The sequence below is a fragment of the Silurus aristotelis genome, assembly GCF_946808225.1.
Source record: "Silurus aristotelis genome assembly, chromosome: 17".
NCBI lineage: Eukaryota > Metazoa > Chordata > Actinopteri > Siluriformes > Siluridae > Silurus > Silurus aristotelis.
This window is the reverse complement of record NC_139590.1, coordinates 18,360,779-18,380,430: the sequence shown is the minus strand read 5'-3', so window position 1 is coordinate 18,380,430 and position 19,652 is coordinate 18,360,779. Positions and strand designations below refer to the sequence as shown.

The 19,652-nt window shown below is 37.9% G+C and overlaps 1 protein-coding gene and 1 long non-coding RNA gene across 3 annotated transcripts in view; both read left to right on the top strand.

Moving 5' to 3' along the window:
- crebbpb (CREB binding lysine acetyltransferase b) overlaps positions 1-19,652 on the top strand; it is a 111,196-nt gene that overhangs the window by 55,105 nt on the left and 36,439 nt on the right. For both annotated transcript variants that reach the window (XM_083565734.1, XM_083565733.1), the window contains exons 10-19: positions 2,208-2,379; positions 2,481-2,543; positions 5,691-5,812; positions 5,906-6,085; positions 7,565-7,870; positions 8,130-8,294; positions 12,601-12,781; positions 12,870-12,988; positions 13,073-13,312; positions 18,128-18,216. In XM_083565734.1, coding sequence (XP_083421860.1) covers positions 2,208-2,379; positions 2,481-2,543; positions 5,691-5,812; positions 5,906-6,085; positions 7,565-7,870; positions 8,130-8,294; positions 12,601-12,781; positions 12,870-12,988; positions 13,073-13,312; positions 18,128-18,216 — 1,637 coding nt within the window. The remainder of the gene's footprint in view (positions 1-2,207; positions 2,380-2,480; positions 2,544-5,690; positions 5,813-5,905; positions 6,086-7,564; positions 7,871-8,129; positions 8,295-12,600; positions 12,782-12,869; positions 12,989-13,072; positions 13,313-18,127; positions 18,217-19,652) is intronic.
- On the top strand, positions 9,452-11,429 carry LOC310739793. Its single transcript, XR_014537491.1, has 2 exons — positions 9,452-10,790; positions 11,151-11,429. It is a non-coding gene; the product is annotated as an uncharacterized lncRNA (long non-coding RNA).

Here is a 19,652-nt window from a genome sequence, read left to right as displayed (position 1 = left end):
TCTTGTTAACACAGGTATTGTGTATTGTTTTAACAATTTTTTACAAACTCCAAGCATTCATTATGCAAAAAATAGGTTGCCATCAGTCAGGATTTGGCCCAGAAATTGATTGACAGCATGCCAGAATGAATTGAAGAGGTCTTAAAGGGTCAACACTGCAAATATTGACTCTGCATAATGAAATTGTCAATAAAACCATTTGACACTAATTAAATGCTTATAATTTTACTTCAGTATACCATAGTAACATCTGACAAAAATATCTAAAAACACTGAAACAGCAGACTTTGTTTTGGCCGTGTGTAGCCTGGCAAAACTCAAATGGAATCGCAATTACTTTTGCATTTGTACTTCCGGTCCCTTGCACAGAAAGCTGTCAATCAAGCATCGGGGTGGGACAATATCATTGGGCGTATTTGTATTGGGAAGTTACGTCACTTTTAGTCGACAGCCAATAGGGGAAATGCCAGTAATAGACAATTTTGCGGAATGAAATTGTGGAGGACATTATGATTCGCTCAGATACGCCAAGCAGTCATGCAAGCTATTGCTATTTAAATATGACATGGTAATAACTGATAAGACAGGGAAATACAGTTGCAAATGGTCTTTGCATTTTCATTTGAAATTTGGCAGTCACTGTGCGGTCTCGAAAACTTTAATGCAAGATCTGCAGTTGCGTTTGGATTTTGTCAATTTATGTATCCACATATGGAAAGAACAAATGCAAATACAATTGGCATTTCCTTTTGAAAATTGTTTGGAATATCACCCTAATTCTTCGTGACATGGATTCCAAGATGTTTGAGATTTTTGTCCATGTTCATGATTGCATTCTTGCAGATATTCCAAGTAATTTTATTGTGCTGCGGGTCTATCTTCTGATGTACAAGTTGGTATTAAAAAGTTTCTAGGCTAGTTTTTTAACATGCCAACAGATGACCGCATAAGGGCTGCATGCACAGTCACATGAATCACCGATCTTCATAAGTCAAGTGTGCCAAAATACATTATTCTTTGTACATCCGGAGCTGTGCAACTGGTGCTATTCTGAACACATGCGTTACCACGTCTGTGATTTCATCATGGACAGCAAGTTAGAACAAAGAACAAATGTGAAATTGTGTGTGAAACTGACCAAATCTGCCACAGAGATGTTTGATTTGACAAGTTTATGTTTTGAGTGGCACGTGCTCTTCAAGAGCAGAAGAACTTCATTGGAAGACGAAGAGAGGTCAGGAAGACCATCAACAAGCTCAACCCCTGAAAATGTCTAAAGCGTTTAGCAATTTATGTATGATGATCATTGGAGAACAGTCCACAACATTGCTGCCATTGTCTGTCATACAGAACAGTCCAGGCAATCCTCACGTGTGATATGAACATGCACCGTGTTGCTGCCCAGGCTGTTTGTTCCCAGGCTGCTGACCCAGGAGCAGAAGGAACACTGCATCGAATTCTGCTAAGAACTCCATTAGCATGCTGTGGATAACCCATCCTTAATGAAACTTAGAAGGAGATAGGTCCATAGGTACGACCCTGAGACGAAGCAACAGTCTTCACAATGAAAGAGCCCATCATCTCCCTAACGACTTTAAAAGGCAAGGCAGGTCTGCAGTCCGAACAAGTACGTGTTAATCGTCTTTTACGACATTTGCGGCACTGTGCATTAAGAATTCGTTCCGATCTGCCAGACTGTCGATAGTGAGTTCTACTGCTAGGTTTTAAGGCGTCTGAGGGAGGACATTCGGCGAAAGAGACAGAGCTGGAACCGAGCTAGTCTTGAATCTTTTGACACCACCTCGTAGAATAAGCATCAGTTTGAAAAGATGTCTTGAAGGAAGCAGATGCTAACCTTCCCCCTTCCCAGCTAATATATGCTGTCTAATGGAGAGTTCAAGTTTTTGTGTTGGAATTGGAGCAAGAAAGCAAAATTAGGAAGCAATTAGAAACCCTGTTGATGATAAAGCAAATACTGAAGATACAGTTGCAGGCAGTACATTTATTATTGCAGTGCAAAACTAACTTTAACATCAACATGTAAGACGTACATTTTTACTGCATGACAGTAAAACAACCATCTGCTCTCACAATATTTAGTTGGCTCTCATAAGATCTTAGTTCTAATTCACATTTTTATATCAACCCATTATCTATACTGTATGCATGGCTCTAAATTGTTTTTAACATTTTATATATTCTATTAGGATGAGTATTACCACTTCCTAGCTGAGAAGATTTACAAGATTCAAAAGGAGCTGGAGGAAAAAAGAAAATCAAGGCTTCCCAAAGAACCTTCGTTGGGCACTCCAGGGGTACAACAGGCTGGCATTCCACAGCTTAATTCCATAGGATTTGCACAAGCCACTCAGCCGGCAAGTAAGGATGAACTTGTTTGCCTAATAACTAGCAATTCTATTTAGCAATAATGCCTAGTATTATGGTATCTTTTATAACTTTTAAAATATCTTTACCACCAGATGAATCTGTGCCTTTGTCCAGTGTGACAAATCAAATAGTGAACCACATGAAAGTTACTCAAGGTATGTGCCAGTTTTACATCCATATAAAAAGAAATGTATTCACTTTTTTGGTATATTACATCCTAATGTACATCATAGGTCCCCTGGTGGTCTAGTGGTTAAGATGCAGCGCTCCCACCGCTGCGACCCGGGTTCGATTCCCGGTCAGGGAACCATCCCCAGCCACTCTTAGTGCCGGTCCCAAGCCCGGATAAATTGGGGAGGGTTGCGTTAGGAAGGGCATCCAGCGTAAAACATGTGCCAAATCAAACGTGCGGAGGATCCGCTGTGGCGACCCCTAACGGGAGAAGCCGAAAAGAAAGTTACATCCTAATGTACATCATATGGTCCAGTTTATGTACATCTAACCAATGTACCCATTCCATAATTTAATACCCCTATATTTTATTAAATATTAATGTAAAAATGTTACAATTTTAGGAAAAAAAAAATCTGAAAATTGACGGGTTACCTGAGAGGGAACCTGTGAATTTGCTTTAAAATACATTCTCTATTTTCCTGGAATGTTAACCTCATTTGAATATATCAAACATTAAGACATTTGAAAAATATTAACAACATGAGTAGTAAGAACCTGACATTTCTGGAAGATAAAGATTTTTTTTTTTTGAAGAGTAGTGGGGAAAGTACATGCCTAAACTATAGTACAAAATGAAAGATACAGATAAATTAAACTATAGTAAAGTGTTAGAAGTCACTCTGTAGTAACAAGATGCCTAACCCTCCTATTATACCAGTAGATCTATGTATTTTTCTGCTCATCATCAACAAAACTCCAACAAAATATTTAGATGACACTTAAGGCACCACAATAGACTTAATTTGGATTTTTGATAGATTCTTATAATTTAATTTTTCACCATTAAAAATAACTACCGTATTTTCCGGATTATAAGCCTCTACTTTTTTCCCACGCTTTGAACCCCGTGGCTTAAAAATGTAGCGGCTAATATATGGATTTTTCCTGGGTTTTTCCCAGTTTCACAAGCTTTTAAGCCAAAAAAACTGAACCCCATAACATTAAGACCAATGAAATTGCCGAACAGGTTCAGGTGAACCAATTAAATTCTTTATATTAAATCAGATGCGCTCCCACTGAATCGGGCCGCAGCACATCATAAATATGGATGAGGTTCCTCTGACGTTTGACCTGCCGCTCACTCGGACTGTCAACAGGAAATGCAAATCATTCGTCACGCTGAAAACAACCGGGAATGAAAAAACGCACTTCACCTGTGTTCTGAACTAATAAGTAGAATGATTATTTTCGAAATCCATATTGATGTTTGTAAAGAATAGAATGTAAATTGTGTAAAAGTGTAAAAGATCAGATGATATACTTTATATACTTTTTGTTAAATGGTAAACTACATATATGTTTATAGTTGTTAAAACACTGTGGACCATTTGCTTTAAACAGAAATATCTTTTTCCATCTTGAAATCCTCTGGTGCCATGTCTGTTTTCAAAGATAGATAAAAATTGTGAACAAGTGGCTGCAATAATGAACATTTTACCTGTTAGACAAGAAATACATAATTATATTTAATTATATTATCAATATCATTATTAACTATATTATTAGATATATTCAGAAGTTCATTTTCAATAATCAAAAAATTGTTTCCATCATGTTATGGAATTCATGCCACAAAGATTTTAGGTTAATTTAAAAGTATAGAACAATGCTAAAGGTTGATTTGGCCTTGTAGCCTTCTGTTTGACACCTTGGCCCAAGAGTGTGAGACAGAAACAGTCATGTTGTCCAGAGGCATACTACTGCATCAGTTTTCAAAGAGCCTCCATTGAGGTGCATGGTATAGTGCAAGGTATATGGGACATGTTTACTCACCTTGCGTCATGACGCAGTCACCCATAACTAACCAAGTGGCTTACTGCATACATCCCAATCTCTAGTTTCTTTCTTTGCTACTGAGTGGCTCAACAGAAAATATTTTGCACAATCATCTCAAGATCATCAAATCAAATCATCTTTCTCCCTTGCCAATCACAGCAGCACTAGCCGAATGTACGTGTCTGTAAGCTTATTTGTATGGAAGTGTAAATGTAACACTTTTATTCAGAGTGAGTTACAGTCTTTTTGGGTTGAAATTATTGCGTGATTTAGCGATAAGCCTGCCATGTACATTTATAGCATTTGGCAGATGCTCGTATCCAGACTGACTTAACAAAAGTGCTTTTAAGTATCCATCAATAAATACCTTCTAATGGTGGTTCATTAGGACACAGACTAAGAATACCATCAGTGTAAACCTCTGGTTGTAGAGTAAATAGTTAGAAAGAGAGAAATTGGATTTAATTTTTTAATGAGAAGTGGTCATTTAAGGACACCAGGAAGAGGCCATCTACAAACATTGTTTGAAAACCGCTAGTGACTTAGCTGTTTGAACATCATCAAATAGAATTGTTCCACCACGTAGGTGCGAGAAGAGACAAAAGTATTGAAACATACCTTCCTTGTACCTTACGAGATGGTGGAACCATTTTATCAGCGTTTGAGGATTGGAGGGAACATGATGAACTACTTGGCAAACATGGCAAAATTCTAAACAAGTGAAAACAAGTGTGTCTGTAGGGGGAAGGAGAGAATTAGTTGAGTGTCACCTACATACCAGTGGTACAAAAACCCATTGGATATGACCGCACTACCAATCGTGTATGAATGGAGAACAGGAGCTGACTAACTACTGAGCCTTGTGGGACACCTGTGATGAGTCGGCATGAAGCATATGTAGATCCATGCAAAAATTGCAATCTTGACCCATACCTCTACCACCACCATGTTATTGGTAAAAAAAAAAAGTGAAACTCTAAGTGGCTTAGAAGGAATTTACTGTAGATGTAGAAAGTGATTGCGGATGGCAAATTTGAGAAAAAGGAACTTTTTTGTGACTATCATTTCTTTTTAGTTCAGCTGTTTTGAGCAAATCCTATTTATCTTAAATATCTGTTTGTCAGACCCTGTAAATAGTACTACTCTAATATAGTGTACATTCAAGATTGCAACGAGTGGGGTTTTTTTTTTGTTTGTTTGTTTTGGAAAAAAAAATTAATAAGCAAACCTGAGAGATTATGAGCTATCCATGTATACATGAAGCATGATTGTCATGTCTGTTTGTCCTACAGGAATTAATCAATTCAATTCCATGGTGACGCAAAATATGCCGATGTCCCAGTCTACAGTCGGATCCCGAGCAGCTTCCCCCATGAATCACCAGCCTCAAATGAACGAAGGCTCTGTTTCTCCGGTAAACAGTTACCTCAAATCCATGTTTTGCTGAATATGAAATGTATGACAAATTCCATGCTTTATGTTACACTGAAGTGTATTTTCTTTGAAGATGGTACGGTCTCCTTCAAGGATGATGCAAGCTCAGGGCATCATGGGAGGCCATGCAAACAGCATAGTGAGCCAGACCCACAACCAGAATCAGTTCATGAACCAGGCACATTTTCCAACTTCTGCAGGGTGTATAAATGTGAACTTTGCTCATCAAGCAGGAATGGCCGGTGGTACACAGGTGAGGGATGATTTTTTTCGAGGTGGTATGGCTACTGAATAAAAAATAAATAAACAAATAAAAGGATACAAAAGGATAAAACTTTCATCATTAATTTGCACTGTGGTGGATTAGGGATAGTGGCAAAAACATTATTTAAAACACACCGTATGTCTAATGGTAGGTGTACACCAGATGTTGAGTAAGGGGTCTTACAGTCTTTATTTTACAGTTAGTTTTTTTAGGTCATCCCACGGGTGTGTCTTTAATAAAAATCGTACTGCTTTACAATCCAAGACACCGCATTACAATGTCTGGTTTCAATGTCTTATGGAAAATGTGGTATCTGCAGGTACAAGTCTGACAATAACAAATTAACAAAATAACTTGTTATATTCCTTGCTATTTGAAAGTCATATTTTGAAGTAACATAATAGTCAGCGGGTTTGCATTACAGTGATTATCACAGCTATGGGTATTTTTAAGCACAATACAATAATCTGGTGTTCAATAAATAAATAAATGATTTATATCTAGGTTTCATGTACAGTAAGCTCTGGTTTGCTTATATTATAAAATGGAAAGTTTAGGGCATTTCATAGGCAGAACATTAGCCTATGTTCAAGTTTGTTAAATTTTGTTTTGTATTAGATGTTTAGTTGGTTTGTCTTGACTATGATTCTGTTTGTGTAAACTGTGATGAGAAACATCCAATGAGAGTCAGGGAGGAAATGTAATTTACCAGCCCTCTTGCACAGCAGCTTATCTGGCATGTCACCCAAATGGTTAGGAAATAGCAAGAGCAAACACACCATGATTCCTGGCAAAGCACCAGCAACTTTTCTTCCAGCACTCTTAGTCACTTTACATTTTTCATGCACCTGCCACTAAGTGGAGGATATTTTTGTGCATACCCCATCAGTTGAACATCTGTAAGACTTTAATTTAAATGATCATTGTAACCACCAGATTAGCTGGTGAGCAAATGTACAGCATAGAGTGTTCTTGTATTTATTTCTGTGACACATTGAAAATGTACTTGTTGAGAATTGACTTGTTTTAGGAGTTTATAAAAAAAGGGATACTTTTTGAGTGTGTATAAGCTACACATGAAAATGAAAATATCAGTATTGAGTAAATTATGTAACTTGTGTAAGGTCCCTTCGCATTAGTGTAATACTAGAGGCTTAAGACCTGTTGCTTAATACAGACATCATTTCCTATGATCTGGTTTCAGCATGCAGTGTGTGCATTTTTGAGGATATTATGATTTTAAATGCAGTTTAGCCAATTAGATTGTAGGACCAAATGATCAGTTTTATAACTGCCTTTTAATACTCATCTTAAAAAAAAAAAGAAAAAAAAAATGATGTTTGATCCTTTGTTAAATCTGTAGATGTGCAGTATAATCAGGTCTGAATGACTCTTGGTCTGTATGTATGCAATTTTGTAAGTGTTGTATATCCTAAAGTTCCATATATCTGTGTATCTTTCATGCAGCCTGATCAGCAGAACTCTAATCTCTCCTTGAATTTTCTGGGCTCCCTGGCATCACAGCCTGCTATGTGCTCCACCCCTCCACCTCCCACCTCAACTCCTGTAGGCCCTAACCTACAGCACATGACTCAGCCCTCCACAACTGTGTCTGCTGGAAACCAAGCCACAACTGCCCACATACCTCATGTACCATCAGGCCTTTGCTCTTCACCCAAACCTTCACAGTCGCTTCCACCTCTGTCCCAGCCAGAGTCTCTTATGCTGACTCAACAGCCACATTCTGAGCAAGCACAGCACCCTGCCACTCCGGTAAGATTAACTGTGTAAAGTGTTCATTATGTGGCCAGTTAATGTTCAGGGCTTTCAGCACTGTAACCAAGGCATACTCAGCTGACAATATTGCTTCTGTCCATCCATCTAAAATTGTCAGCTGAGTATGCCTTGTTGTAATGCTTTTGAAAATGGGTAAAAATTGTCAATGCACAGTCCATATTTTCATTATCAGTTTTAAATGTTTGTGAAATAAATTTTTACTTGATTCCTTTTTATGACCCTCTTAAATTCACAGCTTGATCGGACAGGAGTAAACATGGGTGACAGTGTCCCCACACCTGCATCTGTGGCTGAAACACACTCTCAAACAGATTTTGATAGTGCAGTATGCAAAGCAGAGCCAAAAGAAGACAAACCAGATCATGAAAATGACAAGAAGCCACCAGAACAAAAAACAGAGGTATAAAGTATGCACAGCTTGATTTAAGAATTGATTTATTAGTCTGAGAATTTATTGCTGGGGCATAAGATTTTAGATAATGTTTTGCGCATGCACAAAATTGCTAAACTTCTGTTTTTACGTAGGTGATATGGATTCTTTAGCATTTGCTACAAGAATTTCTCTTAAAAGAAGAAAATCCTGACAATTAAGTTTGTTTACATTTGTTAGATCCCGTTTGGGTAATACAGATATGTATATAAGTAAAATCTGATTCCCAATACGGAGTGAGTCAGTGACACTGCGCAAAATCTAGTTTTATTTTTATACCCCTCGTGTATGTTTTAAGGTTTAATAATAATAATTAATATTATTATTATAAAAACTGGAGACAGATGAGCTGCTGTGGCAGCTCATCAGCTCAAGTGAGAGCAGATGACATACCGGTAGAAGCGTGTTGATGTTTAGGAGAGATAGCAGTGGAGTTTGTATCTAGATTGTTCATTGTTCAACAAGCTTTTGAAAGATGAAAAGGATGCCTGAGGAATGAAGAAGTGTGCTGGTACCAGTTTTTAAGAATAAGGGAGATGTGCAGACCTGCAGTAACTACAGGGGAATAAAGTTGATCAGTCACACCATGAAGTTATGGAAAAGAGTAGTGAAAGCCAGGCTGAGAGAAGAGGTGACCATCTGTGAGCAACAGTATGGTTTCATGCCGAGGAAGAGCACCACAGACGCATTATTTGCTTTGAGAATGTTGATGGAGAAGTATAGAGAAGGTCAGAATAAGTTGCATTGTGTGTTTGTGGATTTGGAGAAAGCGTACGACAGGGTGCCGAGAGAGGAGTTGTGGTACTGTATGAGGAAGTCAGGTGTGTCAGAGAAGTATGTGAGGGTGGTGCAGGACATGTATGAGGACAGTTTGACAGCAGTGGAGTGTGAAGTAGGAACAACAGACTGGTTCGAGGTGGAGGTTGGACTGCATCAAGGATCGGCTCTGAGCTCTTTCATGTTTGCAGTGATGATGGACAGGTTGACGGACGAGGTCAGACAGAAGTCTCCATGGACTATTGTGTTTGCTGTTGATATTGTTATTTGTGGTGAGAGTAGGGAGCCGGTTGAGAAGAGCCTGGAGAGGTGGAGGTACGCACTTGAGAGACGCACATCATAAATATGGATGAGGTTCCTCTGACGTTTGACCTGCCGCTCACTCGGACTGTTAACAGGAAAGCCGAATCATTCGTCACGCTGAAAACAACCGGGCATGAAAAAACGCACTTCACCTGTGTTCTGAGCTGCACGGCATCGGGAGAAAAGCTTCACCGATGGTGATTTTTAAACGCACGACGATACCAAAAGAAAAACTCTTGAGAGAAATAGTTGTGAAAGGAAGGAGGGAGACAGTGAACAATGACTTTCTTGGTAGGCTACTGTTTAGATACAAGCCGTGTAACAGACACTGTCTTTTGTTAAAGCCTGTGTAAAGTTCATTAGATTCAGTGTAGACTTATCGGCTTATAGACAAGTGCGGCTTATTTATGTTCAAAATAAAAATCTTTGTACAATTCAGTGGGTGCGGCTTATATTTGGGTGCGCTTTATAGTCCGAAAATTACGGTAATTTGTTTCCTCTTCAGAAAAAAAAGTGTATTGCTAAAATTGCATACATAAATAGTAAAGGCACTGTATTGTGTTTTCTTTGTTTTAGTTTCAAATGATCCCAAACTTTGGAAACTTTTTGTCATTTTCTTTCACCTAAATCCTATGAAAGCCAGTTCCCGGCAAACAAAACAAAAGTTTCCATAATTCCGATTTCTCGCAATTCTGACATTTTTCTTGCAATTATGACCTTTTTCCTTGTAAACATCCAACATTTTTGTTGTCGGCCTGAAGTTTGAATCTGTGTTTGTGTATGAAGGAGGCCACCTCTCCTTTTTTTTATTTTTTAATTAATTAATTTTTTTATTTAATTCTGCTTCATCCGTCTCCTCCAGAACTGATTTTTAGATTGTTTACACGTCTAGAACATGTCAGAGTTAGCGGGTGGTGCGATAATGGTCCACGGTGAAACACAATGCTCCGTGTGTAGTTAAATGGACTAAACAAAGCTTTTTGTTTATTCAAATTACTCGAGTTACTCAAGGAATTTGTTTCAGGACTAGTCATATGCAGTGTTAATCTATCAAAAAGGCGATCTGTTCTTATTGGAGCTCTTCCAAAATTATCACACCCTAACATTTTCCCTTTGTTTTTTATTTGTTGATGAAATTAATGGGAAGAGATCCAATAAGAATAAATCGCGTCCTTGATAGGCTCAGGTGCACACTTTTGCACTGCTCTACCGACAATACACACAATTTCTGCATGCTGCACAACACTTTCAAAATGTCAACATCCTGGAGTAAAAGAATAACAGACATATGGGTCAATTTTACATTCGTGGTGGAGTGAAAATCTTGAGGAAAAAACAAGCTTGAAGCACCATTTGCAGACAACTCATCCTGAAATTCATGAAAAAGTAAGCACCTTAAAGGTTTTTTTTGTTTTATGTTTTTAAAAATAAATGTTTACCAGCTTAGTGTGTTTCAGTAAACCTGAAATATGGTACAGGGTACTCTATTACCCATGACACTCAGGACAAATTCACTCTATGCGCCTGATTGAATAACTTTCTTAGCTTTCTTTGTAACTTTTTTTGTAGCAAGGCTTAATCTATTTTTTGTTTAAATAATGTATACTATGCTGTGTTGTTTAAAATTGTATTGCTATATTCAGTTTCTCACTGTGCACGTACACGCAGGCACGTGTTTGAGTGAGAGGGATGTGTGAGAGAAGGAAAAATCATATTAACTTGTTTTCCCCTCTTTCAACCTCACAGATACAAAAGACTTCCACTGGTAAAAATGTCAACAAATTCAAATAAACCATCCGCATTCCAACAGAAAATTGCAACATCTTTTCTGAGTGATTCAAAGTACAAAAGTGACTTGAAAAAACAACAAACCAAGAAGGAAGCCATAGCAAAATGTGTTGGATCCACAGGACTACCAGTCACAACGACTAAAGATGAGAACTTTGTTCTAATGATGGAGACAGTAGCTAAAAGTGTGACTGTTCCAGAGAAAAGCAAAATAAACAATCAAATTGACAAACATCATCAAAATAAAATACAAACATTAATTAATACTTGTTTCTCCAGAAGGAGAGTTTAAATAAAGATGTATTATGTCACAACATTTTAATGTGTCTGTATTGCAATTTTAAACCTTATCATTCATATTAACATTTGTTTCTTCAGGAATATATAGAGTTTGAAAATTTGAGAAATACTTAATGCATTACAACTGAACGAAACCTATTAGATTTTATTTGACTTCAGTTAATTTAAAATCTTATCATATTTAGTTGATTAAAACTAGACAAAAACTAACAATTCAGATGACTAAAATGTAACTATAAATAAATGCCATTTAGTCAAAAGACTAAATCAAAACTTGCTGTAAAAATTAACACTTCTCATATGCAAATTTTGGGGCATGTCATTCATATGGGGCAGTGCTGGGCTAAGTAACTGTCAAGTTGTTGACAGCTGTTGATGACCTGTATACTTCAGCAACGTCAAGCATTTAGCATTTACCATTTGATGGAGTTAACATGTATTATTATGATACTCAATAACTAGATTCAGGGGGCATTGAGGACACTGGGGGCATTATTCATGTTTTTACACCTGTTGCACGTAACAACCTTAACAGTACAGGTTCTTTTTAGTACACATAAAAAAAATTGTTCAAACTTTTCTTTAGATTTTTGATATAAAACAATTACTTTTTGAACAAATTAGCTTTGCCCTTGTGAGAATTGCACAATATGCAAGACGTATTTTTGCGAACTAGTCCAGGAGATTTTGCTTGGTCTTCTCAAATTTGGTGTTAAACTCTTCAGCAAAGTGTGAACCATAGTAATTATTAAAAGTGGGTTGACTTTTGTAAACTTTTGTCTGTCTAATTACAGCTACTGCAGCTCATAATTTCTTGTATTGATTAGCATTTAACTCAATTGCCAAATATAGGACATGATTCTTTCTGATCTAATGTGCAACTTCTGGGACGTGCAAAAATAGTAGTTGCTGATGTATTCTTGCTGACCTCAGCCACCAAAAGGTGCTTTTCTTGTTCATAGCGATCTGTGTTTTGTTAAACAAGCTGTTTCTTAGGAACCAAATGTCCAATTGAGATTGTGTGGTGTGCTGCATCTTTCTGTTCTATAAGTAAAATTGAATTAAATTTCGTCTTCAGTACAGATAAGTTTCTTAAATTTTGATTCAGGATGAAGGTGTAAAATTGGTACCCGTTAAGGAGGAGGGGCCAGAGAATGTAGCACCTAAGGAGGAGCCAATGGAAACAGAGGAGAAAAAAATGGAGGTAAAGATAGAAGCCAAACAGGAGAAAAATGGAGATACTAGTAGTACAGCTCCATCCACTCAGTCTTCACAGACGTTCAAGAAGTGTAAGAATGTTATGTTTTTTTTGTTGCTTATTTGCTTATACTATTCTCAGTTTGAAAGACTGAAGCTCTGTCTTTATGATATCCTCAGTTTTTAAGCCAGAAGAGTTGAGACAGGCTTTGATGCCCACATTGGAATCACTGTACAGGCAAGATCCTGAATCTCTGCCCTTTCGCCAACCTGTGGACCCGATATTGCTCGGCATTCCGGTACATTGCTTTACTGTTTTGTGTTTTTACTTTCCTAAAACTCCTAAAATGTAATCCACTGTTTTTTTCTTTTTGGGGTGTAAGGATTACTTTGACATTGTGAAGAATCCTATTGACCTTTCAACAATTAAGCGGAAGTTGGACACCGGGCAGTACCTGGAGCCTTGGCAATATGTGGATGACATCTGGCTCATGTTCAACAATGCCTGGCTTTATAACCGCAAGACATCAAGGGTTTACAAGTACTGCTCCAAACTAGCTGAAGTGTTTGAGCAGGAAATCGACCCAGTTATGCAGGGCTTGGGTTATTGCTGTGGGAGAAAGGTAAGTGCTGTTAATTTCACTATATTGTGTAGACCATTGTGTCATACAGCAGGGAAAATAAGTATTTGACACATCAGCATTTTTATCAGTAAGGGGATTTCTAAGTGGGCTATTGATACAAAATTTCCACTAGATGTAGCCATCAAGCCAAATATTGAATCCATACAAAGAAATCAGAACATTTAAGTATACAAGTTGAGTCATAATGAATAAAGTGAAATGACACAGGGAATAAGTATTGAACACATGAAGATAACAAAAAAAAATTTGCATAAGGTGCAAAATGGCATAGAAAGCCAGGAGATCCCCTAAAATCTGTCAGTATTGAGAGAGAAACCCTGCCCCCTATCAGTACTAATTGATATCAGCTGCTTTTGTCCTAACTGATGGCCTATAAAGGCTTCTCATTACCCAGGGGGCACACAGGAAAGACTTCGTGATGGGTAAAAGCAAAGAACTTTCTCAAGATCTTCTTAATCTTATTGTTGAAAAGCATTTTGATGGGAATGGTTATAGGTGCATTTCCAGAATGCTGAATGTTCCTGTAAACACTGTGGGGGCCATTATCCGGAAATGGAAAGAGCATCAGTTCACCATAAATCGGCCAAGATCAGGTGCTCCACGTAAGATCCCTGTCCAAGGAGTCCAAAGAATAATCAGGAGAGTTCGCCAAGAGCCAAGAACCACTCGGGCAGAACTTTAGGAAAACCTTGCATCCGCAGGTACTGTTGTTTCAAAGAAAACTATAAGCAATGCACTGAATCGGCCATGGCATCCATGCACGCTCACCACGCAAGACTTCATTGCTGAACAAAAAGCATGTTGAGGCTCGGTTAAAGTTTGCGAAAGAGCATTTGGAGAAGTATGTGGATTATTGGGAGACTATAGTATGGTCAGATGAAAGCAAAATTTAACTTTTTGGCAGTCATTTTACACACTATGTTTGGAGAAGAAATGGCACTGCCCACCACCCCAAGAACACCATACCAACAGTTAAGTTGGGGGGTGAAAGCATCATGGTTTGGGGCTGCTTTTCAGCAAGGGGTACTGGCAGACTTCATATTATTGAAGGCAGGATGAATAGAGAAATGTACCTGGACATTCTGGATAAAAATCTGCTGCCATCTACCAGAAAGCTGAAAATGAAAAGAGGCTGGACATTTCAGCAAGACAATGATTCCAAACACAAGGTCAAAAAAACAATGAATTGGTTTCAAAGAGAGAAAATCAAGTTGCTTGAATGGCCCAGTCAATCACCTGACCTAAATCCCATAGAAAATCTATGGAGAGAACTGAAGATCAAAGTTCATAAAAGAGGCCCAAGGAACCTTCAAGATTTAAAGACCATTTGTGTGGAAGAATGGGCCAGAATCACTCCTGAGCAATGCAGACGACTGGTCTCTCCATACAAGAGGCGTCTAGAAGCTGTAATCAGCTAAAGGCTTTTCTTCAATACTTATTCCCTGTGTCATTTCACTTTATTTATTATGACAACTTGTATACTTAAATGTTCTGATTTCTTTGTATGAATTCAATATTTGGCTTGATGGCTACATCTGGTGGAAATTTTGTGTCAATAGCCCACTTAGAAAACCTCTTACTGATAAAAATGCTGATGTGTCAAATACTTATTTTCCCCGCTGTCGCTCAAAATGACAAATTAGCCTGTATATTTTTAAATGGTCGGGCATCACAGGTTTTAGTAAAATGTAGCTTTCATAGTATCAAAGACAGCAGTATCAACAGAAATCAATAGGAATTCGGTAATTGTATTGAATACATTTATTGAATAAATAAATTAACTAATGGTGTAAATTACATTTTATCAAATCATTTAAATTACATTTTCAGAATACTTTGCTATAGGCTGCGTTTGGTCCATTTCACACAGTTAATATGTTCAGTGCAGTATAAAGCTGTGGTTTAGGGCTAGGAATGGATTATAAGTGAATGGACCCTTGGGAACACAGCAGATCGTGGCCAGTAAAAAGGATTTTTAGAGGACAGGATCGTAGTGAACAACTAAAAGAAGTTCTCCATTGTTTTTGTGACTGGGTATGTATAAATAAAAAGTAAATACAATTTAAATAAAACATCATTGTGTGATAAGCATGGTTGTAAAACATGCCATTGGACATTTTGTCTGTAAACCCAATGAAGACAGACTTTTTTCTGAACCACACTTTTGAAATACTGAACCAAAATATCCAAACTGCTTCTTTTGTAAGATGAAGAGACTAGGCTTACGAATATTATACCTGCAATTACTGGGAACACCCTCAGATTTTTGAAAGAGAAGTGTTTGTTCTAGTTTATGCCTCGCATTACATATTAAAGAAAGCTTAGGGACTCACTACAAAGCTGGGTTACTGGTATGCCATACTGGCTTAATAAATCAGTATTAACACTTTTAGCATCGGCAATCAACTCAAAACACTCATCATAATCCCAAAATCAGGGGTTTTTATTAACCTTGTATACAGTGCATTCGGAAAATATTTAGACTCCTGTCAATTTCTTTGTTTTCAAATTGAAATAAATAAAAATAATTGTTTTAATTAATGTTTTTTTCCTCATTAATGTATACTTGGTACCCTTGACTGTAAACGTGTCTGTAAATTAAAAAATATCTAAAAATACCTGAAATATTCCATGTGTAAAACCCGATTCTAAAAAAGTTGGGACACTGTACAAATTGTGAATAAAAACAGAATGCAATGATGAAGTTTCATATTTAAATATTTTATTCAGATTACAACATAGATGACATATCAAATGTTTAAACTGAGAAAATATATAATAAGTGGAAAAAATAAGTTGATTTTAAATTTCATGTCATCAACACATCTCAAAAAAGTTGGGACAAGGCCATGTTTACCACTGTGTGGGATTCCCTCTTCTTTTTATAACAGTCTGCAAACTAGGGCTGGGCGATATGGCCTTAAAAAAAAAATCCCTGATTTTTTCACATTAAATCCAATTTGCGATTTAAATCGATTTTTTCCCCCTGCTTAAAATCAATCTGCATATGACAAAGAAAATGTAAAAAAAAAAAGTTTTAACTTTATTTAATAAAGTTTATTTACCCTTTTGGGATTATAATCCACTTTGGGTTAAAGTGCAATCAGAAACAACAAGCCAAAAATACAAGATAGCAGGCCCTGCAATTGTAAATTGTGAAAATAGAACGTAACATAACATAAAATGGGCAAACCTACAAAGAAAAATGTTTTATGAGTGTTTAAATGTGGAACATGATTGAAAATGCACCTGAGGTTTTGAGTAATTTTGCCATTACTTTTCTCCAAAACTCCACAGTAAAATGAGATGAAATTTAACAGAGTAAAAATTTCTTCGCCGTTCTGAAGTGTCTTTACAGGTATTTTGACGATTAGACACGCAACACTAAACAAAGTGCGGCTGCTTAACCGTGTATTTTCAAGATGCTGCTGGCTTAACCGCAGTCTTGTGCTGCCGCTGTCTTGTTCATTTCGTAGGGCCCTACATCTCTCCCATTCGACAGCATGCCTCTGTTGGAGGTGCTGCAGTAAATTGGTGGTACTGCTACCTTTGCTTGCTCGCTGCCATGTTGTTTGTGTATCTCTATGGCAAACGCGCGGGGGGGCTGAGTTCGTTCGAAACTATGGGAGCCCAGACGGAAACGTCGGTGGACATTAAAGAGAAACCCGATTTTTATTAAAACAGATCTATGTAAACTACACATTCGAGTTAATCGATAAAATCGATTTATCGCCCAGCCCTACTGCAAACGTCTGGGGATTGAGGAGACAAGTTGCTCAAGTTTAGGAATAGGAATGTTGTCCCATTCTTGTTTAATACAGGCTTCTAGTTGCTTAACTTAGTCTTAGGTCTTCTTTGTCGCATCTTCCTCTTTATGATGCGCTAAATGTTTTCTATGGGTGAAATATCTGGACTGCAGGCTGGCCATTTCAGTACCCGGATCATTCTGCTACACAGCCATGATGTAATTGATGCAGTATGTGGTCTGGCTTTGTCATGTTGGAAAATGCAAAGTCTTCCCTGAAAGAGACGACGTCTGGATGGGAGCATATGTTGTATTAGAACTTATAAGGATATACCTTTCAGCATTGATGGTGTCTTTCCAGATGTGTAAGCTGCCCATGCCACACGCACTTATGCAACCCCATACCATCAGAGATGCAGGCTTCTGAACTGAGTGCTGATAACAACTTTGGTTGTCCTTATCCTCTTTAATCCGGATGACATGGTGTCCCAGTTTTCCTTACATGTACATTTTACTTTTATGGCCTCTTATTGCTACCTGTCCCAACTTTTTTGGAATGTGTAGCTCTCATAAATCCAAAATGAGCTAATATTTGGCATGACATTTCAAAATGTCTCACTTTCAACATTTGATATGTTATCTATATTCTATTGTAAATAGATTATAGATAGATTGCTCAGTTCAGCCAGACGACCAGCTCTTGAAATAGTTCAGGTTGTGCCACACTTATTCCATTGTAGATTAATGGATGGCATTGTGTTATTGGGAATCTTCAGTGCAGCAGAATATTTTTTGTAGTCTACCCCAGATCTGTGCCCTGGAACAGTCCTCTCTGAGTTCTGCCGACAGTTCCTTTGACCTATGCAATGTGTGTTTAACCACAAATTAATTTTTTATTGTTTTAAAGGTGGAGGGTGTTTTAAAAAATTTTTTTTAAAATATTTGGGCTTGTTTGGTTGTCCATTTTTAAACATTTGTTTGTGTTTCCTTCCTGTTATTAATTCATCTTAGATGTTTGTCCATTGACGTTGTCCATGTGTCCTCTACAGTATGATTTTTCACCTCAAACACTTTGCTGCTATGGAAAACAGCTGTGCACTATCTCCAGAGATGGAACATACTACAGCTATCAAAACAGGTATCTGCATGCTGAACTACATTTAATCAATTTAATCTTACACTGATGTACAAAGAAAGCAGGATTTTATAATTACTACATTGCTGTTACAAGATTGCTGTACTAGAAAGTTACTACTTAATATATTACTGTATATTTCATTTTTACATACCGTAATTTTCGGACTATTAAGCGCACCCATATACAGTGAGGAAAATAAGTATTTGAACACCCTGCTATTTTGCAAGTTCTCCCACTTAGAAATCATGGAGGCGTCTGAAATTGTCATCGTAGGTGCATGTCCACTGTGAGAGACATAATATAAAAAAATAAATCCAGAAATCACTAAGTATAATTTTTAAACTATTTATTTGTATGATACAGCTGCAAATAAGTATTTGAACACCTGTCTATCAGCCAGAATTCTGACCCTCAAAGACCTGTTAGTCTGCCTTTAAAATGTCCACCTCCACTACATTTATTATCCTAAATTAGATGCACCTGTTTGAGGTCGTTAGCTGCATAAAGACACCTGTCCACCCCATACAATCAGTAAGAATCCAACTACTAACATGGCCAAGACCAAAGAGCTGTCCAAAGACACTAGAGACAAAAATGTATACCTCCACAAGGCTGGAAAGGGCTACGGGGAAATTGCCAAGCAGCTTGGTGAAAAAAGGTCCTCTGTTGGAGCAATCATTAGAAAATGGAAGAAACTAAACATGTCTGTCAATCTCCGTCGGATTGGGGCTCCATGCAAGATCTCACCTCGTGGGGTCTCAATGATCCTAAGGAAGGTGAGAAATCAGCCCAGAACTACATTGGAGGAGCTGGTCAATGACCTGAAAAGAGCTGAGACCACCGTTTCCAAGGTTACTGTTGGTAATACACTAAGACGTCATGGTTTGAAATCATGCATGGCACGGAAGGTTCCCCTGCTTACACCAGCACATTTCCAGGCACGTCTTAAGTTTGCCAATGACCATTTGGATGATCCAGAGGAGTCATGGGAGAAAGTCATGTGGTCAGATGAGACCAAAATAGAACTTTTGGGTCATAATTCCACTAAACGTGTTTGAAGGAAGAAGAATGATGAGTACCATCCCAAGAACACCATCCCTACTGTGAAGCATGGGGGTGGTAGCATCATGCTTTGGGGGTGTTTTTCTGCAAATGGGACAGGGCGACTGCACTGTATTAAGGAGAGGATGAACGGGGCCATGCATTGCGAGATTTTGGGGAACAACCTCTTTCCCTCAGTTAGAGCATTGAAGATGGGTCGAGGCTGGGTCTTCCAACATACATTCCAAGCATATCAAGGTTCTGGTGTGGCCTAGCCAGTCTCCAGACCTAAACCCAATAGAGAATCTTTGGAGGGAGCTCAAACTCCGTGTTTCTTAGCGACAGGCCAGAAACCTGACTGATCTAGAGAAGATCTGTGTGGAGGAGTGGGCCAA